The following is a 26,223-nucleotide window of genomic DNA, read 5'->3' on the forward strand; positions in this document are numbered from 1 at the left end:
CTTTTCACCACACTTAAAAGACGTTTTGGCACCGAGGAGACCAAGTGATTTAGTGTTTCAGCTTTTATTTTGTCCCATTCTTCCTGCAAACACGTCTTAAGATGTGCAACAGTACGGGGTCGTCGTTTCAAAATTCTCCACATATTCTGTATTGGGGACAGGTCAGGACTGCAGGCAGGCCAGTCCAGTACCCGTACCCTCTTCTTCCACAGCCGTGCCTTTGTAATGTGTGCAGCATGTGGTTTTGCATCGTCTTGTTGAAAAATACATGGACGTCCCTGGAAAAGACGACGTCCTGAAGGCAGCACATGTTGCTCTAAGATCTCAATGTACTTTTCTGCATTAATGCTGCCATCACAGAAGTGTAAATGACCTTTGCCAAGGGCACTGACACAGCCCCATACCATGATAGACCCTGACTTTTGGACTTGTCACTGATAACAGTCTGGATGGTCATTTTCGGCTTTGGTCCGGAGCACATTTATAAAAAAAAAAAAAAGACCTGGAATGCTGATTCATCTGACCACAATACACATTTCCACTGTGTGATGGTCCATCCTAGATGCCTCCGAGCCCAGAGAAGTTGATGCTGCCTCTGGACATGGTTAACATAAGGCTTCTTTTTTGCACAGTAAAGTTGTAAGTAGCATTTGTGCATGTAACTCTGCATTGTAGTGCTGGACAAAGGTTTGCCAAAGTAATCCCTCACCCATGTGGTTATATCAGCTATTGTTGAGTGGTGGTTCTTGATGCAGTGCCGTCTGAGGGATGGAAGATCACAGACGTTCAGCTTAAGCTTGCACCCTTGGCCTTTATGCACTGAAATTCCTCCTGGGTTAGAGCCCTAGAGGGAGAAATATGTAAATCCCTTCCAATATTTCTTTGAGGTTCATTGTTTTTAAACATTTCAATCATTTTCTCACTCATTTGTGGACAAACTGGAGATCCTCTGATCATCTTTGCTCATCAAAGACTCAGCCTTTCCTGGATGCTGCTTGTGTACCAAACCATGATTACAATGCAGGAATGGAGGTATATTAATAAATTAAATGAAGTTGAGCAGACAAAACGTGACACTTTGTGAAATAATGAGCTCACTTGACATGATAACTAGTTACACCGTTAGCACTATTAGCAGCTACGAATAATGTAACTCCTTCTTTTGCTGTTAATAACAATCTTTCCCATTACTGTGAAGAAGAACACGCTGCATTTTCTATTAGTCTGATCTATATTAGGATAAAGTCTAGCATATAATGCTGGATTTGCTTATTACTGGCTATAACGATACCCTTGTGGGACATAAAGATTATGTTTTAATGTGTATGTTTATTGAATTATTGATCTGATTAGCTAATTGGCCTACCAGTTAAATTTGTTAAAATGGACATGTGTGTGTTGTTCTGGTATTAGCGTATCAGGTACAGTAGTGTTGTTGGGAATTGTTTGTTTGTTTATTAATATTTTAACATCATGTTTTACTCTTTGTTTGGTTACATTCATGACAGGAACAGTAGTTACACAACATTCATCAGTTCATAAGGATATATTGAACACATATATTTGCCTCACTTGCATGTCTTTGAACTGTGGGAGGAAACCGGAGCACCCGGAGGAAACCCACACGGACACGGGGAGAACATGCAAATTCCAGACAGAAAGGACCCGGACCGCCCCACCTGGGGATCGAACCCAGGACCTTCTTGCTGTGAGGTGACAGTGCTGGTATTAGCGTATCACGTGCAGCAGTGTTGTTGGGATTTTAAATACGGTTTATTAAATACACACACCTGTTATCACTCGTTTTAGGTGTACAGATATAGACTAGACCTATTTTCATGTTTCACGTACAATGGGTGTTAATTTTTGCTCTAGTCTTATATTAAAATACACTTTCTTGTCACAGGATGCAGTTCTTCTACCAGCATTGGCAATGAGGTGTTTAAAAACCCAACAACACTACTGCACCTGATACACTCATACCAAAAACCTGACTTGCAGAAGTGATTAAAATCTCGAGAGTTAATTGTGTGTATGTGTTTTATTTATTATCTTTTTACTGCAGTGATTTACAGCTTGAAGAATGAACCCTATGCCAAATATGTGTGGAACAGTCGTCTGCTGGACAAGGTTAAAAACACGGTGCATCCAGACTGGCTCATGTACATCATCTACGGCTTCTGCGGCCAGTCCAGTATCCTTATTTACTCACCCACACATGTTTATGCATGTATAACCCTAACCTTCCATCACTCGGTAGCCGCTCAATACTCCTGACAGGCTGAATGTGTTACTATACTTACTGTTTTAGGAATTCTACATTAATTACAATAAGAAAATGTACATTTTGGGTTATACACCGATCAACCATAACATTAAAACCACCTCCTTGTTTGTCCATTTTATCAGCTCCAGTTACCATATAGAAGCGCTTTGTAGTTCTACAATTACTGTCTGTAGTCCATCTGTTTCTCTGCATGCTTTGTTAGCCCCCTTTCATGCTGTTCTTCATTGGTCAGGACCCTCCCAAGGAGCACTACAGAGCAGGTATTATTTGGGTGGTGGATCATTCTCAGCACTGCAGTGACACTGACTGGTCGAGAATAGTCCACCAACCAAAAATCCAGCCAACAGCGCCCCGTGGGCAGCGTCCTGTGACCACTGCTGAAGGTCTAGAAGATGACCAACTCAAACAGCAGCAATAGATGAGCGATCGTTTCTGACTTTACATCTACAAGGTAGACCAACTTGGTAAGAGTGTCTAATAGAGTGGACAGTGAGTGGACACGGTATTTAAAAACTCCAGCAGCACTGCTTTGTCTTATCCACTCATACCAGCACAACACACACTAACACACCACCACCATGTCAGTGTCACTGCAGTGCTGAGAATGATCCACCACCTAAATAATACCTGCTCTGTGGTGGTCCTGTGGGGGTCCTGACCATTAAAGAACAGAGTGAATGCAGGCTAAAAATTTATGTATAGAAACAGATGGACTACAGTCAGTAATTGTAGAACTACAAAGTGCTTCTATATGGTAACTGGAGCTGATAAAATGGACACTTAGTGGTTTTAATGTTATGGCTGATCAGTGTATGTGAGCATTAAGATGACTTGTTCTGGCCTTTGCAGGAGCCCACATGCATGCAGTTTATTTTATAGAATTAATTTTACACACTTGTTAGTCGTGGGTGTGACTTAAACACTTGTGCTTAATAACAGGAGTGGTGTCCTTATAATTTTGACAATATTCTGGCCACATTTCCCATTTTGGAAGGAGCACATTTACAGCCAATTAGGGATAATTATTGCGCAATTAAACCATTAGCTAGAACGAACTGTCTGTGTTCGAATAAATGTTTTATGATGGTGCTTTTTGTCCCAGATGTGCCCAGAATCAGTACTGAAGTTTTAGAGCGGGGGGCAAACTTTTCGGCTCAAGGGCCACACTGGGTTTTAAAAATTGACAGACGGGCTTGGGTGGGTGCGGGGGTGGGTTAAAGGATGGTTAAAGGATGGTTAAAGGATGAATTTTTGAATATAAATGAAACGCCAGACTCATCCTATTATGTGCACATTTACACATGCGTGAATGTAATTTTTTTTAATGCATTTTTTATAATTTTTATCTTTGTTTCTACTTGGTGTATCGCCGTCTAAACAAAACCAATTCAGCCTTTAAAGCAGCACTTTCAACATAAGTTAATGGTTTATGTGTAACATTTTAAACCAGTCAAGTGGTTTGATCATTCTGGGGTGATAGTAGGGTTGCCAACTGTCCTGTAAAATACGGAATCGTTCCTTATTTGGAAATGAAACGCTGCGTTCCGTATTGAACTGATACTGGACGCGCTTTGTTCCGTATTTTTATTAGTGGGAGAGAAATGCAGCAGATTAGACCGAGACGGGGTGATATGTATGAAACAGAAGGAAACTGTTGCTGTTGTGGGAATTAGAAATCGTTTGGTTATTATTTTAGGTAGTGATCACTTTTAGTCTTAGTAATGCCGTGTGTGCGCAGGCATATCAGCATAACAACCTATTTATTAAACTGCTGTTTGAGTAGCGCAGTGGGCAGAGCGCATCGCTCATGTATTTCCGCCCTAGGTTCGAATCCGGCTTAGGACCAAACTAAAGTAACGCAGGCAGGGCCGGCGCTATATGGATTATGTAAAAATGTTGTTGCACTGTTGTTACATGATTACATGATGTTCTTTATGGATGTTGTTTTGCCTAAAACATGGTTCTGGTTTATTATTATAAAGAATAAAAATAATAAAAAACAGCCGAATCAATGTTCCTATGACAGTGTGAGACACGTTATATTTTTTTAGGTGCAACCCTAACCTCCTGGCGTGCACCATCTAGGGGAATCAATTGAAACGCAAGTTTAGTGCAGGAAAAAGATTAAATAAATAAATAAATAAATAAGTAAAGTAAATACTCAGCGGGCCGGATTAAACAGCCTAACAGGCCGTATGTGGCCCGCGGGCCGTAGTTTGCCCACCACTGTTTTAGAGCCTAATATAAATCTAACCTTCGAGGTGCTTTTTGAATAAGTTTGACCGTCTCTGACCATCTCGAGCTGTTTTCTGTTTTTGTTCGTGTCCCGCTGGGTTAGAGAGATGTGATGTGCCGATGCATTATGTTTCCTCTTTCAGTCCTGGGTTGTGTTTGTTCTCATCTATCTAGTCACTTTGCCATTCTTCAATCACCTGCTCTCTTTTTCTCTGGCATGAGGCTGTCATGTGTCCGTACACACGTGTAACTCAAAATACCGGCTACGAATGACACCGTTTTCTTTTCCACTCAAAGCTGGGCTTCTATACACTCGTCGGTCATTCTTTATTAAGGATGCCTGTTCATCTGCTTAATTATGTAATTACTGCATTGTAAATAATTAAAACAGAGGGGGATCAAAAGCAACATCAGAATGCAGAGAAATACTGTGATCTGATTGACTTTGACTCATGCCAGACAGTCTGCTTTAAGTATGTTTGAAACTGATAATCAGGTTGATATAAGAAGTTGCGAAACATCAAGTGATCGGCAGTTCCAAGACTGACTCCTTTTAATTAAAAAAGATATAGATTCAGATCGATTAAAGAGATCGGAGCAAAATTGGCAGGCTAGTACAATTTGACTGAAAGACTCAAAACACATCAAGTGAGCGGCAGTTCTATAATTAGAAAATAGACTCGTTTAAGCTAAAAAAGTAGGTTCAAAACACATCAAGTGAGCAGCAGTTTTATAATTAGAAAATAGCCAGACTAGTTCAAGCTAAAAAGTAGGTTAAAAACACATCAAGTGAGTTGCAATTCTGTAACTGGAAACATCTTTATAATTAAAAGAGATCAAGATTCAGACTAGTTTAAGTTGACTGGAGGGAGTGAAATGCATCAAGTGAGCAGCAGTTCTGTGACTAGAAATATTTTTTGATTACAAAGATCAGAGGAGACTGGACGGACGGTCCAAAACACATCAAGTGAGCGGAAGTTTTGTGACTGGAAACATTTTCTTAATTCAAAGACCATTGGAGAATTGGAGATGTGTCCAAAACACATCAAGTGAGTGGAAGTTTTGTGACTGGTAACATCTTCTTAACTAAAGAGCCCATTAAAGAATGGCTAGAGTAAATCAAGCTCACTGGAAGGTCCAAAACACATCAAGTGAGTGGAAGTTTTGTGCCTGGAAACATCTTCTTAATTAAAGAGACCATTGGAGAATTGGAGATGTGTCCAAAACACATCAAGTGAGCGGAAGTTTTGTGCCTGGAAACATCTTCTTAATTAAATAGACTGTTGAAGAATGGCTAGAACAGGGGTGTCAAACTCACGACCCGCGGGCCAGATCCGGCCCGCCGCGTCATTTGATCCGGCCCGCGAGAGCTTAAACGACTGTATGATTGTTGTTTTGGTTCGAGTCGTTACAGAGACGCGCTTATAATTTAATGCGCTCCTGCGCCTTTAAGAGACAACGTGACATCGTAGTCATGGCAACTAACTTTAACCATCGCTAAGAAGCCATGTGACTTTTACGGCAAAAGAACGCGGGGTAGCGTAGTTAGTAATGTAAACAATAATAAATAAATACAAATAATTATATTGCAATATAATACAGAAGCATCGTCTGTAAGTAGTGGCGTTTATATTCTCAGTTGTTTGTAAATGTTTAGTGAGTATATCACAGCGTTTTAGTTACAAATTTACCGTAATTAAATACAATTGTTACTGTTACTATAGCAATTAGTATCTTTACACACAATTTTAACTCGTTATTTTACGTTTGGTTAAATCTCATATTGTACCAGATGTAACACTTGACTACAGCTGTGAGCTTTTACTGTATTAGGTTCTTTATTGTTTTTATTGTTTGTATTTTTACTTCATTTTGATGCACACAGCTGGGGAGCAAATATACCGACTGTATTCTGAAGAGAGCTGTCTGTCTGTCTGTCTAGCTGAGAAAGGGGGATAAACTATTAGTGAGGGCAGAATGATGTCTTAAAAATACACTGTAAAATCCTAAATAAACTGCATCTTTCAAAATGCAGGCTGATTTTGTGACCTGCAAAGTGACACAGCCTGCCAGTAGATGATGTTACACATGATCCTAAAATGTACAAAAAGATGAGTAAGAAAATTAAGCATAAGGAGGAAATTTAATGAAAGTGAAAACAAGTTTGTGCTTCAGGAAGAGAAACCGGTGCGTCTCTTGTGTTATGAGGCTGTGTCTGTGGTAAAGTAGAACAATATAAATGCAGAATTCAGCCTCCAAGAAAAACAGCAATGTGACTGCAATCACAGCAGGATACGTTACAATCGGCCCTTTGAGGGCCACCATAATGCTGATGTGGCCCTCGGTGAAAATGACTTTGACACCCCTGGGCTAGAGTAAATCAAGCTCACTAGACGGTCCAAAACACATCAAATGAGCGGAAGTTTTGTGCCTGGAAACATCTTCTACTACTTCAGACTAAAAGAAGGTCCAAACACATCAAGTGAGCGGAAGTTTTGTGATTGGAAACATCTTTTTAATTAAAGAGACCTTTGGAGAATGGCCAGAGTAAATCATGCTCACTGGAAGGTCCAAAACACATCAAGTGAGCGAACATTTTTGGCTCGTCCCTCCTCGGACCACTGTCGGTGGGTACTCCCCATGGCTATCAGGCTTACAGCTATTAGATCCCTGACATTGGCATGCACAATTGTAATAAAATAGACTCTGTGGTCGTAATGTTTCGACTCATCAGTGTGTAGAATAAGAAGAACCGCTAAATACTAGCCCGTGTAAGTGTTTATTCATCTCTCTCTCAGTTTCATGTGCTTGACATATGCAACAGTGAGTAAATCATTGACAAATCAGATGACTATCCTTTTGACTTGTGCATGCTTATGATTTGATTCCACCGTCCACAGAGATTAAAAGCTTCCACCTGAAGCCAAGCCAGAGCACGTTTTGGCACTGTTTTTACTGTTTATGCATTTGTACCCGTGCTAGTGTTCAATATGCCAGTGTACTTGTGGGTATGCATAGGCATCATTTCTGGGTATGCTGGAGTAATGCAGTGAATCCAGCACATTTTATGTTGGATTTTAAAAGACTTAACAAAGAGAATTAATCTAGAGTTGAAGTTAAAAGTCTGACTTCATTGATTAAAAGGTACATGGAACAGTGGTCTCTTGCAAAAGTTAAAAGTATTCCTATACTGAGAGGGGAAGTGTCTGCCAATGATGCTCCTTACTCCCAAGTGTCAAAAGATACCACAAGACACCTTCAATCCAACGTGTGAGGTCACTGGTGGCTTCTTTACACCAGCCAACAGTAGATTTCTACAAACCTACAAACCTTCACGTGGTGCTTTGACCAGACAGCTGGACTAGTTGTTGAAACACCAATGAGGAGCAACCTCATCCAACATCTACCCCACAGACAGCCAACTCTGTTCTGGTCTGTTCAACGCTTGGCTATTCCGGGAGCAATGGTGCCACCAGTCTGTCATTGGAACATGGTTTTTACTGTCTCCAGTCAAGCAAGCTTTACATCATCATGGATGTAAAGGCTGTCAGTACCCCCTTCTTCTGCCTTCTCTTGTTTATGTGAGCCATTTTTGAAAGGTTCAGTAGCTTGATTGGCTGTATCATAACCACTTTTACAGTTTTAGGGTGTATTCTGCGTATCCCAACAGAACATTGCCCAAAGCATCACACTGCCTCCGCCAGCTTGCCTTCTTCCCATAGTGCATCCTGGTGCCATGTCCCCCAGCGAAGTGACGCACATGCACCCGGCTATCCATGTGATGTACAAGTAAACTGGATTCATCAGACCAGGCCACCTTCTTCCATTGCTTCGTGCTCCAGTTCTGATACTCACATGCCCATTGTTTGTGCTTTTGGTGGTGGACACGCGCATCATTGAGCCTTGGCCGCCCATGACCCAGTCGCCGGTTTACCACTGTTTCTGCCTTGGACCACTTTTGATAGATACTGACCACTGCAGACCGGGAACACCCCACAAGAGCTGCAGTTTTGGAGATGCTCTGACCCAGTCGTCTAGCCATCACAATTTGGCCCTTCAAACTCACTCAAATCCTTACGCTTGCCCATTTTCCTGCTTATAACACATCAACTTTGAGGATAAAATGTTCACTTTTTTATTTCTCGTAGATTGTGTGTGTGTATGTGTATGTGCGCTATGTGTACGTCCTTGACCTAAGTTTTCAGAGTTGCTGATATATGGCAGGCCGGTTTATGTTACCCTGATCGCTCGACGCTCCAGCAGATTTGCCGGAACACGCTTTCTCAAGAGAGGAGCCAACTGTGAGGTACATGTGCTTTAGATTTTCCAGTTTTTAACACGTTTTCAACCTTTAATGTGGAGTAGAACTATGATTCCTGGTTTATACTTTGTCAGACACGGAGCACTTGTGGTTTATTAGAGCAGTAGGATGTTCCTCTCTGCCTGTTAAACAATAAGTGGTCAGCTGCTCCTGTATTTAGGGGCTGCTACAATGGTTCATTCTGGTCCACATACCTCTTTTGGCATCCTTGTGCCTTTTTGGTAGTAGCTCTTTACATCGACCAGGCATAACATTATGACCACCTTCCTAATATTGTGTTGGTCCCCCTTTTGCTGCCAAAACAGCCTTGCAACTGTGATGCACTGTGTATTCTGACACCTTTCTATCAGAACCAGCATTAACTTCTTCAGCAATTTGAGCTACAGTAGCTCGTCTGTTGGATCGGACCACACGGGCCAGCCTTCGCTCCCCACGTGCATCAATGAGCCTTGGCCGCCCATGCCCCTGTCGCCGGTTTAGCACTGTTCCTTCCTTGGACCACTTTTGATAGATATCGACCACTGCAGACCAGGAACACCCCACAAGAGCTGCAGTTTTGGAGATGCTCTGACCCAGTCGTATAGCCATCACAATTTGGCCACTGTCAAACTCGCTCAAATCCTTATGCTTGGCCATTTTTCCTGCTTCTAACACATCAACTTTGAGGATAAAATGTTCACTTGCTGCCTAATATATCCCACCCACTAACAGGTGCCGTGATGAAGAGATAATCAGGAGGTGTTGTTATTCAGTGTTATTTACTTTATCTGTCAGTGGTCATAATGTTTATATCCAAGCTTGAGACCAGCACTGACAATGCACTGACAAGTGCACAATTAAATGGCTAGGCTATTTAGCCATCATAGATAATCATGTATGTTTAGATGCCCGACTAGTCTAGCGTCATCCAACCATGTACAATATAAATCTCCCATTGTAAACCTGGTCTATATGTCTGGATTTTAAGTCTTTAGGTCTCTACTAAACCACAGTGACAGCGATTATCTCCAAATTCAGAAAAGTCAGAAAGGGAATCATAAAGGATTAGCACTGTAGTTAAAACACTTCTATGGAAAAATAAGAAACAATTTTCTCCTCTAATCTAGTCGTATCCAATTACCCTGATTGCGTTACACTCCAGCTGTACCGATACAACCCTCCACTGCTGACTGAGCAGCTTCGAAACTGACACACACCCCCTCCGACACATGCGCATTACCGACTGCCTTTTTTCACCTGCACAAGGCACTTGTGCACGAAGAGCCACACCCTGATCAGCATTATTCCCCAACTCTGCGCAGGCGCCATCAATCGGCCAGCAGAGGTCATAATTGCACCAGTTATGAGGATTCCTGGTCCGGCTCATCCCTCCCTGAACAACAGCCAATCGTTGTTCGTGTGGCTGCCCAGCCTAGCCGGATGGCAGAGCTGAGATTCGATACGATGCATTCGAAATCCGAGCTCTGGTGTGCTAGCGTGTTTTACCAGTAATACAAATTTTTGTTCATTGCAAAACATTTGATAGCTCTCGGGTTGTGCTGTGGTAACATACATCAGGGTTTTACAAAAAAATGGCGGAAATCTGGGCTCACTGTGGTTTACAAGGTGTGATGTAAAGCCTCCACAAGGGGGCGTTCATGTACAGGTTCATTTTGTGTTTATGTTTCTATGTAATTATGATTGTTTTTCTCTGCGACCCATTGTTTTTTGGATAGGCTTTACGTCTAGTCCAATGTCTAGTCCATGCTTGTAATAAAGAGGTTTCACATGTGTCCTTTCAAAGGGCGACGTGGCAAACGAGGTGGAGACCGAGCAGATCATTCACGATGCTTCAGTGATGTCGTTCATGGCGGGCAGCTACTCCTCCTATGTGCAGGTGCGAGGCTCAGTGCCTCTCTACTGGTCTCAGGACATCTCCACCATGATGCCCAAACCACCTATACGCTGTAAGCTGATTATCTAAAAAATTCACTTTAGAAGTGTAAGTTACACACAGCATACAGGATGTTTAGGGTCTCACCAAAATTCTTAATCAAGATGTGATGATCCAAAATCCATTCGATTGTTTTAAATCTCTGTCCTGTTGTAAAAGACAACTGTGTTAAATCTGCATAATATTAAGCAGTATACATTATTTAATCCATCTATCTATCTGTCTGTCTATCTACCTGTCTGTCTGTCTATCTGTCTGTCTATTTATTTATCTATCTATCTATCTATCTTTCTGTCTATCTATCTATCTGTCTGTCTATCTACCTATCAATCTGTCTCTGTCTGTCTGTCTGTCTGTCTACCTATCTATCTTTCTGCCTATCTGTCTTTCTTGTCTATCTATCTGTCTGTCTATCTACCTGTTTATCTGTCTATCTATCCATTGATCTGTCTGTCTGTCTGTCTACCTGTCTATCTATCTTTTGATCTATCTGTCTATCTGTCTGTCTGTCTGTCTATGTATCTATCTCTCTGTCTATCTGTCTATCTAACTGTCTGTCGGTCTTTCTGTCTGTCTGTCTACTTAGTACCTACCAATCTCTATATCTGTCTGTCTATCTATCTGTCTGTCTATTTATCTATCTACCTATCTATGTTTCTGTCTGTCTATCCATCTGTCTGTGTATTCATCTATTTGTCTATCTATCTATCTGTCTGTCTATCTTTCTGTCTATCTATATATACATATATATACATTAAAAAAATAAAAAATGCATTAAATATACAGTGTATCACAAAAGTGAGTACACCCCTCACATTTCTGCAAATATTTTATTATATCTTTTCATGGGACAACACTATAGACATGAAACTTGGATATAACTTAGAGTAGTCAGTGTACAACTTGTATAGCAGTGTAGATTTACTGTCTTCTGAAAATAACTCAACACACAGCCATTAATGTCTAAATAGCTGGCAACATAAGTGAGTACACCCCACAGTGAACATGTCCAAATTGTGCCCAAAGTGTCAATATTTTGTGTGACCACCATTATTATCCAGCACTGCCTTAACCCTCCTGGGCATGGAATTCACCAGAGCTGCACAGGTTGCTACTGGAATCCTCTTCCACTCCTCCATGATGACATCACGGAGCTGGTGGATGTTAGACACCTTGAACTCCTCCACCTTCCACTTGAGGATGCGCCACAGGTGCTCAATTGGGTTTAGTCCATCACCTTTACCTTCAGCTTCCTCAGCAAGGCAGTTGTCATCTTGGAGGTTGTGTTTGGGGTCGTTATCCTGTTGGAAAACTGCCATGAGGCCCAGTTTTCGAAGGGAGGGGATCATGCTCTGTTTCAGAATGTCACAGTACATGTTGGAATTCATGTTTCCCTCAATGAACTGCAGCTCCCCAGTGCCGGCAGCACTCATGCAGCCCAAGACCATGATGCTACCACCACCATGCTTGACTGTAGGCAAGATACAGTTGTCTTGGTACTTCTCACCAGGGCGCCGCCACACATGCTGGACACCATCTGAGCCAAACAAGTTTATCTTGGTCTCGTCAGACCACAGGGCATTCCAGTAATCCATGTTCTTGGACTGCTTGTCTTCAGCAAACTGTTTGCGGGCTTTCTTGTGCGTCAGCTTCCTTCTGGGATGACGACCATGCAAACCGAGTTGATGCAGTGTGCGGCGTATGGTCTGAGCACTGACCGGCTGACCTCCCACGTCTTCAACCTCTGCAGCAATGCTGGCAGCACTCATGTGTCTATTTTTTAAAGCCAACCTCTGGATATGACGCCGAACACGTGGACTCAACTTCTTTGGTCGACCCTGGCGAAGCCTTTTCCGAGTGGAACCTGTCCTGGAAAACCGCTGTATGACCTTGGCCACCATGCTGTAGCTCAGTTTCAGGGTGTTAGCAATCTTCTTATAGCCCAGGCCATCTTTGTGGAGAGCAACAATTCTATTTCTCACATCCTTAGAGAGTTCTTTGCCATGAGGTGCCATGTTGAATATCCAGTGGCCAGTATGAGAGAATTGTACCCAAAACACCAAATTTAACAGCCCTGCTCCCCATTTACACCTGGGACCTTGACACATGACACCAGGGAGGGACAACGACACATTTGGGCACAATTTGGACATGTTCACTGTGGGGTGTACTCACTTATGTTGCCAGCTATTTAGACATTAATGGCTGTGTGTTGAGTTATTTTCAGAAGACAGTAAATCTACACTGCTATACAAGCTGTACACTGACTACTCTAAGTTATATCCAAGTTTCATGTCTATAGTGTTGTCCCATGAAAAGATATAATGAAATATTTGCAGAAATGTGAGGGGTGTACTCACTTTTGTGATACACTGTATATATATATAAAAAATAACTAAAAAAAAATGTGGTAACAGGAATGTACTTTGAGATTAATCTTCTCAGTTATTTCTGAAAGATTTTACTCATATTTTATTGTAAAGTACTATTTTTTTCAGCGTTATAGGGAGTTTTTATTAATGCTTTAAATTATGTATCCTAAATTTCTAGTTAGATGAATGTGCAGGACACTTTGCTCAATTAAAATGCAATTTAATGTTAATTATTATATACATTTATACATATGATGTTCTGGGGACGGAAATGACCCCGATTCAGCGGAATGGCCCTTCACCTTTTTGTTGTTTATTTTTTACCCATTTTCATTTTACCTTGTGTGTGTATATCCGGTACAGATGTTGTAAGCTTTTGGCACCAGTAATCCTCTTATCTCTCCTCTTCATTTCCATCTCATCTCGGAGCAGAGTGACCTTTTGTATGCGTTTGCACACTCAGACACAGCACGTCCCCAACACATCCCACTGGTTCCTTACCTCCCAGTGCCAATTCACCTCAGCGGCAGGGGAAAACCCAGTGTGACTCCTCTTTTTAGTCTAGCCCTGATTCTGATTCGCCTCTCATCATGATGTTCTCATAATAAGCTAAATATGAATTTGGAACTAGGGGCGAATGTTCTATGTTAAGGAAAGTCTTTCAAGAAAGGACTTTTTCATGCTCTTAAAATGGTAAAATAGACCAGTTAAAGCACAGAATTAAACTCCATAGACTGGGAGCTTGTTAAAAAATCTTGTTTAGAAACCATAAAGGGGTGGCTCGGTGGGCAGCATTGTCATCTCACGGCAAGAATGTCCTGGGTGCGATTCTCAGGTGGAGAGGTCCTGGAATGTAATAAGAGAGTCTTTGCTGGTGGATGAGTTTAAACATACATAAATTATTTAACATAAAGAATTGTTTTAATTCCTTTGTTTTTTGTGTTTTCAGTGGACCAGGCGGACCCATACGCTCATGTTGCGGCTCTTCACTTTGACCAGATGTTTCAGCGTTTTGGCTCACCGGTCATAATCCTCAACCTGGTAAAGGTAAGCAATTGTTTGTTTATGTATGTATGTACACTAAAGTGCCAGAAAAAACTGGAACACCAGTCTAATACTTGGTAGGTCCCCCACGGGAGTGTAGGACTGCAGAAATACATCAGGGCATGGACTCCACAAGCTTGCAGAACTATATATATAACTTGTGAGAAAGGAGGCACACTTAGCGTTTACCTGTCAGAGACGTTTGTAGACGTACAAGGGTTCCAGGGAATGCCAGCTAACAAACCCATAGGTGGCGCTGCTGTGTATTTTGCATAGGCTCGCCTGTACCAGTTTTATATACACCTATCAGCCATAACATTAAAACCACATCCTGTTCCTCTGCATGCTTTGTTAGCCCCCTTTTATGCTGTTCTTCAATGGTCAGGACCACTACAGAGCAGGTATTATTTAGGTGGTGGATCATTCTCAGCACTGCAGTGACACTGACATGGTGGTGGTGTGTTAGTGTGTGTTGTGCTGGTTTGAGTGGATCAGACACAGCAGTGCTGCTGGAGTTTTTGAACAAAATATATCCAGCCAACAGCGCCTCGTGGGCAGCGTCCTGTGACCACTGATGAAGGTCTAGAAGATGACCGACTCAAACAGCAGCAATAGACGAGCGATCGTTTCTGACTTTACGTCTACAAGGTGGACCAACTAGGTAGGAGTGTCTTATTGAGTGGACAGTGAGTGAACACAGTATTTAAAAACTCCAGCAGCGCTGCTGTGTCTGATCCACTCATACCAGCACAACACACACTAACACACCACCACCATGTCAGTGTCACTGCAGTGCTGAGAATGATCCAACATCTAAATAATACCTGCTCTGTGGTGGTCCTGACCATTGAAGAACAGCATAAAAGGGGGCTAACAAAGCATGCAGAGGAACAGGATGTGGTAAGTAGAGCTGATCAAATGGACAGTGTAGAAACGTTGGGAGAGTTCGAGGTCTAAATAGGATCGGTGCGGCCGTATTTATTTTCCTTGAATTCATTTACTGTTTTTTTAAAGTGATGCTTACATAACATCTGTTTAATTGCTATTCCTGCCTCATGCATTAATAACCTGTTTGTGGTGGGGTGACTGAAATTGAGTCACTTATACGCATCCATTTATAGAATGAGTCTTTCAGCGAGTGATATCCGAACAGACGTTTACACCAGCGTGCAAAACCTCTGGCGATTTTTGCCAGACCTTACGTTGCGACTCACATGGTCAAGGGAACAAAAGAATAATTGCTGCTGTCCTTCCACGCACGTACACATGCACACACAAACAGGCACGGACCGGCCATGTGCAGCACATGAGTATTCTGTAAGGCCAGACACCTTGGTGCATAATAAAAGCTTACAGAATGTGGACAGTGCTTTCTTTTGGTGTGCTTACAGATGAAAGCGCAGAAATGCAGCATCAAGGCTGTGGGGTTCTTTCTTTGTCCTGTTTTGCACACGTGAGTGCCAGGCGAAAACACTTAGGGCAGATATACTTTTAGCACATACACCGATCAGCCATAACATTAAAACCACCTCCTTGTTTCTACACTTTTATCAGCTCCACTTACCATGTAGAAGCACTTTGTAGTTCTACAATTACTGACTGTAGTCCATCTGTTTCTCTACATATCTTTAAAGCCTGCTTTCACCCTGTTCTTCAATGGTCATGACTCTCACAGGACCACCACAGAGCAGGTATTATTTAGGTGGTGGATCATTCTCAGCACTGCAGTGACACTGACATGGTGGTGGTGTGTTAGTGTGTGTTGTGTTGGTATGAGTGGATCAGACACAGCAGCGCTGCTGGAGTTTTTAATTACCGTGTCCACTCACTGTCCACTCTATTAGACACTCCTACCTAGTTGGTCCACCTTGTAGATGTAAAGTCAGAGACGATCGCTCATCTATTGCTGCTGTTTGAGTTGGTCATCTTCTAGACCTTCATCAGTGGTCACAGGACGCTGCCCACCGGGCACTGTTGGCTGGATGTTTTTGGTTGGTGGACTATTCTTAGTCCAACAGTGACACTGAGGTGTTTAAAAAATCCAGCAGCGCTGCTGTGTCATATCCACTCATACCAGCACAACACACACTAACACACCACCACCATGTCAGTGTCACTGAAGTGCTGAGAATGATCCACCACCTAAATAATACCTGCTCTGTGGTGGTCCTGGAGGGTCCTGACCATTGAAGAACAGCATGAAAGGGGATAACAAAGCATGCAGAGAAACAGATGGACTACAGTCAGTATTTGTAGAACTACAAAGTGCTGATAAAATGGACGGTAAGTGTAGACACAAGGAGATGGTTTTAATGTTATGGCTGATCGTGTATGTATTTAATTACTATACTATACTGTACTGTATAGATGCAGCACTAAACAACCCAATCTGTAGTAGTACTATCAGCCGGTGTGATGTCCATATCCAGAAGGCGTATGGCCTAGCTCTAGGCCTAGCGATGGATTGGCGTCCTGTCCGGGGTGTACTTCTACATTGCACCCAGTGATTCCAGGGAAACCGGTTCTATCATGACCTTGATCATGTGTTAAAAGAATTAAATGATCATTTAAAAGTGAAAAGTGAAGTAAAATCTTTAATTCATTCTGAATCAGTGCTATAAGCAGAGTTCTTATTGCATTTGTCGATGCTGATAAGAAGTTTTGTACTCAGAAACGTGAGAAGAGGAAGCATGAAAAAATCCTGAGCGAGGAACTCTATCCAGCCATCATCAACCTCAATCAGTTCCTCCCTCCGGAGCACTGCATTGACTACATTGCTTGGGACATGGCTCGCTACACCAAGAGGTAGGTAGGTGTGGATGGGTGGGTAATTGAGGATAACTGGACAGGTATTTTTTAATTTATTTTTTTAATTAATTAATTAATTAATTTATTTATTTATTTATTTATTTATTTATTTATTTATTTATTTATTTATTTATTTATTTATTTATTTATTTATTTATTTATTTTTTAGGGGGACTGATGCATTATTATTATTATTAATATTATTATTATTATTATTATTATTATTAAGAAGAAGTAAAGTTACTGCTTTACTATTATTATTATTGTTATTGTTATTATTATTATAAATTATTATTAATTAAGAAACGTTACTGTATTATTATTATTATTATTATTATTATTAAAAATAAGAAAAATCAGCTTTACTAGTTTTTATTATTAATATTGTTGTATTATTTATTATTAATTAATATTATTCATAAAGAAGTCACTGCTTTATTATTACTTTATTATTATTAATATTAATATTATTATTATTATTATAAAGAAGTCACTGCCTTATTATTACTTTATTATTATTATTATTATAATAAAGAAAAATCATTGTTTTACTTTCATTATTATTAAAATTGTTATATTAATGATTATTATTAATTAATATTTTTAATAAAGTTGTCACTGCTTTACTATCATTATTATTAATATTGTTATATTAATGATTATTATTAATTAATATTATTTATGAAGTAAAGTTACTGCTTTATTATTACTTTATTATTAGTTATTGTTAGTATTAATAATAATAATAATTAAAATAATAATATTATTAGCGAGAAAATATTATTATTATTATTATTAATTATAATAATAATTATATTAAGTAGTTACTGCCTTCTATTATTATTATTACTATTAATAAGCAGTCACTACGTTTTTCTTATTATTATTACTATTAATAATAATAATAATAATAATAATATTAAGAAGTTACTGCTCTCAAATAATATTTTTACTATTAATAAGTAGTCAGTATGTTCTTTTTCTTATGTTGTTTTTATTATTAATGAGATGATTATTACTAATTTATTAGTATTATTATTAAAAAGTCACATTGTTCTTATTGTTAATAATATTATTGTCAATGAGAAAATTTATTTTATTATTAATTACTAATATTATTAATAAAAAAAGAAGAATGACAAGTTACTGCTTTATTATTTTTGTTAGAAGAATATTCTAACAATATTCTAAGAATATTATTTTTGTTATTGTTATTGGTATCAATTAGAAGTCTACTGTTGTATTATTATGATTAACTTCATTAGCAATATTTGTAAAATATTAAATATATTATTAACCTAGATAAAAATAAATTAATTTTTTAGTTCATGGCACTTCAGGAAAACACAAATATACCAATGAAGCCCAGGCAGATGCTAAGCTTAATATTCCTGCTCTAATACTTTACAAAATGATGTGTGGTGTACATAATTACTAAAGAAATATATATTATAATTACAGTTACAATCAGGCCATTGTTTATATGAAGGTTTCTCTCTCTGTATGCAGTAAACTGTGTAATGTGCTGGACCGGCTGAGTATGATCGCTGAGAACGTGGTGAAGAGAACCGGCTTCTTCGTCAACCGATCTGACTTCCACTGTCACATGTTACGGCCGGACGACAGGTGAGGACGCATGCAGCTAAACCCATGCTGTTTCCCACTTATTATTCTTAAGATTACTAAGAAAAGAAAGGTGTCATTTCTTTACCCTTTTACATCTCCTCAGCATGTGTTAGCTGAGGACAGTGGCTTTTTTACAGATGCTTGATCTGCTTCATGACAGCATGTGTGCAGCTTCTTCGGAGCTTTAAAAGAGAACATTGAAGGAAAATGAAATTTAAAAGAGCCTAGTCCTTGAGCCATGTATCTATTTATACAGGGTTTAATATATCTTTAGATAGGCCTTAGATAGTCTTAAGGGGTAGTTTAAGGACTGTGATTGTATATCAGAGTGTGGGGGCCCACTAGAGGCTTACTAAGCACCCATAATGACCACAGGAGGTGTAAATAATAATAAAAAAAAAAAAACTGCTATTTCTTTCCTCTGTGCACAGATGGGGTGATTTGGGAGGACTGGTGACTGCTCATGGCAGAATACAGGTACGTAATACAATATAGTGCCCCTAATATGTACACCGACTAGGCATAACATTATGACCACTGACAATGAAGTGAAGTGAATAACACTGTTTATCTCTTCATCACAACACCTGTTATAGTGGGTGGGATATATTAGGCAACAAGTGAACATTTTATCCTCAAAGTTGATGTGTTAGAAGCAGGAAAAATGGACAAGAGTAAGGATTTGAGCAAGTCTGACAAGGGCGAAATTTTGATGGCTAGACGACTGGGTCAGAGCATCTCCAAAACTGCAGCTCTTGTGGGATGTTCCCGGTCTGCAGTGATCCAAGGAAGGAACAGTGGCAAACCGGCGACAGGGTCATGGGCAGCCAAGGCTCATTGATGCGCGTGGGGAGCGAAGACTGGCCCGTGTGGTCCGATCAAACAGACGAGCTACTGTAGCTCGAACTGCTGAAGAAGTTAATGCTGGTTCTGATAGAAAGGTGTCAGAATACACAGTGCATCACAGTTTGTCGCGTATGGGGCTTCATAGCCACAGACCAGTCAGGGTGCCCATGCTGACCCCTGTCCACCACCGAAAGCGCCAACAATGGGCACGTGAGAATCAGAACTGGACCACGGAGCAATGGAAGAAGGTGGCCTGGTCTGATGAATCACGTTTTCTTTTACATCCCGTGGATGGCCGGGTGCATGTGCGTCGCTTACCTGGGAACACATGGCACCAGGATGCACTATGGGAAGAAGGCAAGCCGGCGGAGGCAGTGTGATGCTTTGGGCAATGTTCTGCTGGGAAACCTTGGGTCCTGCCATCCATGTTGATGTTACTTTGACACATAGCACCTACCTAAGCATTGTTGCAGACCATGTACATCCTCTCATGGAAACGGTATTTCCTGATGCCTGTGGCCTCTTTCAGCAGGATAATGCTCCCTGCCACAAAGCAATATGGTTCAGGAATGGTTTGAGGAGCACAACAACCAGTTTGAGGTGTTGACTCAGCCTCCAAATTCCCCAGATCTCAATCCAATCGAGCATCTGTGGGATGTGCTGGAGAAACAAGTCCGATCCATGGAGGCCCCACCTCACAACTTACAGGAGTTAAAGGATCTGCTGCTAACATCTTGGTGCCAGATACCACAGCACACCTTCAGGGGTCTAGTGGAGTCCATGCCTTGACGGGTCAGGGCTGTTTTGGCAGCAAAAGGGGGACCAACATAATATTAGGAAGGTGGTCATAATGTTATAACTGATTGGTGTATATCCACATATGCTATATGGCCAAATGTATCTGGACACCTGTTTTACTTTTTGATCTTGGCTATGTAGCCATTAAGGTGTTATTTATAATAGTAACGAGTTATAAGGCTTCGTATGAACTTTGCTTTGTTGTATATTTCCAGACTGGAGTTTTGAGGACTAACTGTGTGGACTGCTTGGACCGCACCAACACCGCCCAGTTTATGGTGGGAAAATGTGCTCTGGCCTATCAGCTTTATGCACTCGGAATGATCGACAAGCCAAAGCTACAGTTTGATACAGACTGTGTCAGGTACCATATATGATAGTTTCTGTCACAATTACAACCCCAAATCAATTTCTTACATTTACTTTGACTTTTATTTGATTGCAGACAGGATGAACCTGAGATATTTAATGTTTTATCTGCTCAACTTCATTTCATTTGTAAATAAACATCCAACAAATGTGTGAGAAAATGATTAAAATGTTTAAAAACAATGAACCTCAAAGAAAGATTGGAAGGGATTTACATATTTCTCCCTCTACAGTGCATAATATCATTAAACCATTCAAGGAATCAGGAGGAAATTCAGTGTGTAAAGGCCAAGGGTGCAAGATTAAGCTGAAAGCCAGTGATCTTCAATCCCTCAGACGGCACTGCATCAAGAACCGCCACTCCACAATAGCTGGTATAACCACATGGGTGAGGGATTACTTTGGCAAACTTTTGTCAAGCACTACAATACAGAGTTACATGCACAAATGCCACTTAAAACTTTACTGTGCAAAAAAAGAAGCCTTATGTTAACCATGTCCAGAAGCTGTGTCGACTTCTCTGGGCTTGGAGGCGTCTAGGATGGACCATCACACAGTGGAAACGTGTATTGTGGTCAGATGAATCAGCATTTTTTGGGAAAAAATGGACGCTGTGTGCGCCAGACCAAAGATGAAAAGGACCATCCAGACTGTTATTAGCTACAAGTCCAAAAGCCAGGGTCTGTCATGGTATGGGGCTGTGTCAGTGCCCTTGGCAAAGGTCATTTACACTTCTGTGATGGCAGCATTAATGCAGAAAAGTACATTGAGATCTTAGAGCAACATGTGCTGCCTTCAAGACGTCGTTTTTTCCAGGGACGTCCATGCATTTTTCAGCAAGACAATGCAAAACCACATGCTGAACACATTACAAAGGCATGGCTGCGGAAGAAGAGGGTACGGGTACTGGACTGGCCTGCCTGCAGTCCTGACCTGTCCCCAATAGAGAATTTTGAAAGGAAAAATGCGACGACGACCCCGTACTGTTGCACACCTTAAGACGTGTTTGCAGGAAGAATGAGACGAAATAAAAGCTGAAACACTTAATCACTTGGTCTCCTCGGTGCGGTGAATGTGGTGAAAAGGAATGGCAACATTACAAAGTGGTAAATGCTTTATCGTCCCAACTTTTTTTGAAATGCAGGAATGGATGTTTATTAATAAATGAAATGAAGCTGAGCAGATAAAACATGAAATATCTCAGCTTCATCCTGTCTGCAGTCAAATAAAAGCCAAAGTAAATGTATATGTTGTATGTAACCCCTACTTGTTATTGCTGATCTTAAAACCTACTGCTAGCCTGTATGACCTAAAGTTAGGTCACAACAGGATTAACCCATTGGGAACTCGATAACGAGCCTTAATTTGCTTCAGCTGGGATGGGTTATGGAAACACCGCATAGAGATTCGAATGTTCAAGGTGAGTTGCAACCGTGTTAAATACAAAGGAGCTGTAGCAAAAGCTGATAGAGGAGATAATTCCATTACTGCTAAAAGGAAATAGGTATAAGAAGATTTCCAAGACCTTGAACATTTCTAAATACATCATGGGGGTATTGTTCCGGAAGTGCAGCAGAGAGGTTCCCAGAGGCCTTAGCACTCTAGTCAGGATGACCTGATGAAGGCTGGGACAAATGTGTCCCAGCAACCATAAAAAGATCATCTAACAACCAAGGATTGTACACTGAAATATGAAAAATACCTACCTTTTCTGTCGTGAATATAACCACTGTGTGAGCACGGCGAAAAACATCTACAACCCCAAATCAGAAAAAGTTGGGACAGCATGGAAAATGCAAATAATAACTTTGACTTGTTTTATCTGCTCGACTTCATTTCATTTATTAATAAACATCCATTCCTGCATTTCAAAAAAAGTTGGCACAGTAAAGCATTTACTACTTTGTAATGTTGCTATTCCTTTTCACCACACTTTAAAGACGTTTTGGCACCGAGGAGACCAAGTGATTTAGTCTTAAGATGTGCAACAGTACGGGGTCGTCGTTGTCACATTTTTTGTTTCAAAATTCTCCACACATTCTGTATTGGGGACAGGTCAGGACTGCAGGCAGGCCAGTCCAGTACCCGTACCCTCTTCTTCCACAGACATGCCATGTAATGTGTGCAGCATGTGGTTTTGCATTGTCTTGTTGAAAAATGCATGGACGTCCCTGGAAAAGATGACGTCTTGAAGGCAGCACATGTTACTCTAAGATCTCAATGTACTTTTTCTGCATTAATGCTGCCATCACAGAAGTGTAAATGACCTTTGCCAAGGGTGCTGACACAGCCCCATACCATGACAGACCCTGGCTTTTTGGACTTGTTGCTGATAACAGTCTGGATGGTCATTTTTGTCTCCTTTTTTCCAAAAAAGACCTGGAATGCTGATTCATCTGACCACAATACATGTTTCCACTGTGTGATGGTCCATCCTAGATGCCTTTGAGCCCAGAGAAGTCGACGCCGCTTCTGGACATGGTTAACATAAGGCTTATTTTTTGCACAGTACGGTTTTAAGTGCCATTTGTGCATGTAACTCTGTATTGTAGTGCTTGATAAAGGTTTGCCAAAGTAATCCCTCACCCATGTGGTTATATCAGCTATTGTTGAGTGGCGGTTCTTGATGCAGTGCCGTCTGAAGGATCGAAGATCACGGGCGTTCAGCTTAAGCTTGCACCCTTAGCCTTTAGGCACTGAAATTCTTCCTGATTCCTTGAATGGTTTAATGATATTATGCACTGTAGAGGGAGAAATATGCAAATCCCTTCCAGTCTGTCTTTGAGGTTCATTGTTTTAAACATTTTTTAAACATTTTTCTCACACATTTGTGGACAAACTGGAGATCCTCTGATCATCTTTGCTCATCAAAGACTCAGCCTTTCCTGGATGCTGCTTTTGTACCAAACCATGATTACAATCACCTGTTGACATCACCTGTTTGGAATCACATCATTATTTAGTTTTTTAACCTCATTACTAGCCCTAAATTGAGATGAATTTGTGGAACAGGTTGTTTGAGGAGCTGTATGAAGATCATGGGGACACACTGTCTCTGCAGTATGGTGGCTCCCAACTGGTCCACAGAGTTAAGACGTACCGCAAGATCGCACCGTGGACGCAGCACTCCAAGGACATCATGCAGACGCTGTCTCGCTACTACAGCAACGCTTTCTCAGGTACCGCACAATAAAACATGCACAATTCTACTGGGTGGTTCATGTCTCACCATGTACAACCATGTTATTCTGTTGTCTGTAGTTTTTTAATGCTACAGGGGGGTTTGCTGTAGCCTATCCAAGCTTTTCAATGGGCGAAAGGCACACAGTAACACCCTGGATGGGAAGCCAGTCCATCGCAGGGCAGACACTCATACACATACACACTCATACACACACACACACACACCCATTTACTTTTAGGGCAATTCAGTGTCTCCAACTAACCTGACTGCATGTTTTTGGACTGTGGGAGGAAACCGGAGCTCCCCGAGGGAACCCACTGGGAGAACATGCAAATTCCGCACAGAAAGGACCCGGACCGCCCCCGCCTGGGGATCGAACCCAGGACCTTCTTGTTGTGAGGCGACAGTGCTACCCACTAAGCCACCGTGCTTTCCTGTTCAAGCATGACTGTGAGCCTTTGTGATCCAGTGTCAAGACACTCCAGTGGTTTGCACAGAGCAATGGCCTTATCCCAACTAAAAACCACTGGGGTAAATTAGAATGTTGACTGTGAGTGGAGGCTGTTAAAGCTCCAAATAGGGGCCTATGACATACATTTCCATAGATTTGGAATGGGCTCTTCTGTCCATATAGTGCAATTACAGTGTTGTTGAAATTACTGTACCCCATCTATCTGCTAATCAGGGTCCTTACAGTGTTTGAAGACCCCACCCACATAGTCCGGTAATCCCGCCCTAGCAGAAACTTCGAATCTCAGCGCTGGTGTGCTAGCGGAATATCCTGCTGCACCACCTGGGCGCCTATAACCCCAAATTTTTATTTACATTCTATCCAATAATATTCAAGTCACAAGAAAAAAAGGCATCAGCTGTAAGATAGACTAGGATAGCAGGTGGTGTACTGATTCAATGCCGAGATCTTAAACTCTCAGTTGGATGTGTCTGAGGGAGGGAGGTCGACTGGGCTCCTTGTTGCTGCTGCAAATGCAGCCACTGCTGTCTGGTCAAGGCGTCTGCATGAGAGGTGAGTAAAGCAGATGTGGTGCTAGCAGAGAGAAAATTACAATCGTGGGAAGTGAAAATGACCAGCCTGGGAGAAATACTGATCAAATTCTGGTATGTTCTAAGGCACTGATCACTTTCAGTCACAGATTTTGGGCAGGGCTTTACCTTTGTATTTCCTGTATTTAGGGTAGTATTCATGCTGAAATGTGAATCACCTGCCCATCTTTAGCTGCATGTGTTCTTCAGGAATTTGGGTCTACTTTCCACTCCCACAATCAAATGTTCCCACCACAAGGGTGAAGTGTTGTGGGTTCTTCCTCAGCTCGGCCAGAAAGCGCACAAAAAATGCTCTTAACCCGCCTGACTGGTCATCAAAAGTGGGTCAAGCTTCACGAATGAAGTGCAAGGTGAAGCCCTGCACCTGCAAGAATTAAAAATGAACCCAAGAGCCGTTCAGGTGGCGCAGCGGTAACGTACGCTAGCGCACCAGAGTTGGGGTTTCGAATACATTGTACCGAATCTCAGCTCTGCCTTTCCGACTGACTTTGTAATGTGTGCAGCATGTGGTTTTGCATTGTCTTGTTGAAAAATGCATGGACGTCCCTGGAAAAGACGACGTCTTGAAGGCAGCACATGTTGCTCTAAGATCTCAATGTACTTTTTCTGCATTAATGTTGCCATCACAGAAGTGTAAATGACCTTTGCCAAGGGCGCTGACACAGCCCCATACCATGACAGACCCTGGCTTTTTGGACTTGTTGCTGATAACAGTCTGGATGGTCATTTTTGTCTCCTTTTTTCCAAAAAAAGACCTGGAATGCTGATTCATCTGACCACAATACATGTTTTCACTGTGTGATGGTCCATCCTAGATGCCTTTGAGCCCAGAGAAGTCGACGCCGCTTCTTTCCACCTTTCCACCCTCACAACCAAATGTTCCCACCACAAGTTTGGGTGATGTGTTGTGGGTTCTTTTCTTCCTCAGCTCGGCCAGAAACCTCACAAAATGTGCTCTTAACCCGCCTGACTGGTCATCAAAAGTGGGTCAAGCTTCACGAATGAAGTGCAAGGTGAAGCCCTGCACCTGCAAGAATGAAAAATGAACCCAAGAGCCGCTCATGTGGTGCAGCGGTAACGTACGCTAGCGCACCAGAGAAGGGGTTTCGAATACATTGTATCGAATCTCAGCGGCAGCATGAACAACGATTGGCTGTTGTTCATGGTTAGAGGGTAAAAAAAGTCGGATCATAGGTCCTCATAACTGGTGCGACTGCGGCCCCTGCTGGCTGACTGATGGCGCCTGCACATGGCTGAGGAATAATGCTGATGGGGGTGTGGCCCTCCATACACAGTGCCCGTCAAGTGTATGAACTCGACTCGTGCAGGTGAAAAATG

General features: G+C 41.4%; 1 protein-coding gene across 1 annotated transcript in view; it reads left to right on the forward strand.

The window, feature by feature from the left end:
- Positions 1-26,223, forward strand: part of fig4a (FIG4 phosphoinositide 5-phosphatase a) — a 116,428-nt gene that overhangs the window by 45,392 nt on the left and 44,813 nt on the right. Inside the window, exons 8-16 of the mRNA XM_063001933.1 lie at positions 2,066-2,194; positions 8,728-8,828; positions 10,627-10,789; positions 14,098-14,195; positions 16,864-16,997; positions 18,510-18,626; positions 19,058-19,103; positions 20,486-20,634; positions 23,652-23,818. Coding sequence (XP_062858003.1) covers positions 2,066-2,194; positions 8,728-8,828; positions 10,627-10,789; positions 14,098-14,195; positions 16,864-16,997; positions 18,510-18,626; positions 19,058-19,103; positions 20,486-20,634; positions 23,652-23,818 — 1,104 coding nt within the window. The remainder of the gene's footprint in view (positions 1-2,065; positions 2,195-8,727; positions 8,829-10,626; positions 10,790-14,097; positions 14,196-16,863; positions 16,998-18,509; positions 18,627-19,057; positions 19,104-20,485; positions 20,635-23,651; positions 23,819-26,223) is intronic.

Source organism: Trichomycterus rosablanca, chromosome 9 (assembly GCF_030014385.1).
Source record: "Trichomycterus rosablanca isolate fTriRos1 chromosome 9, fTriRos1.hap1, whole genome shotgun sequence".
Classification (NCBI taxonomy): Eukaryota; Metazoa; Chordata; class Actinopteri; order Siluriformes; family Trichomycteridae; genus Trichomycterus; species Trichomycterus rosablanca.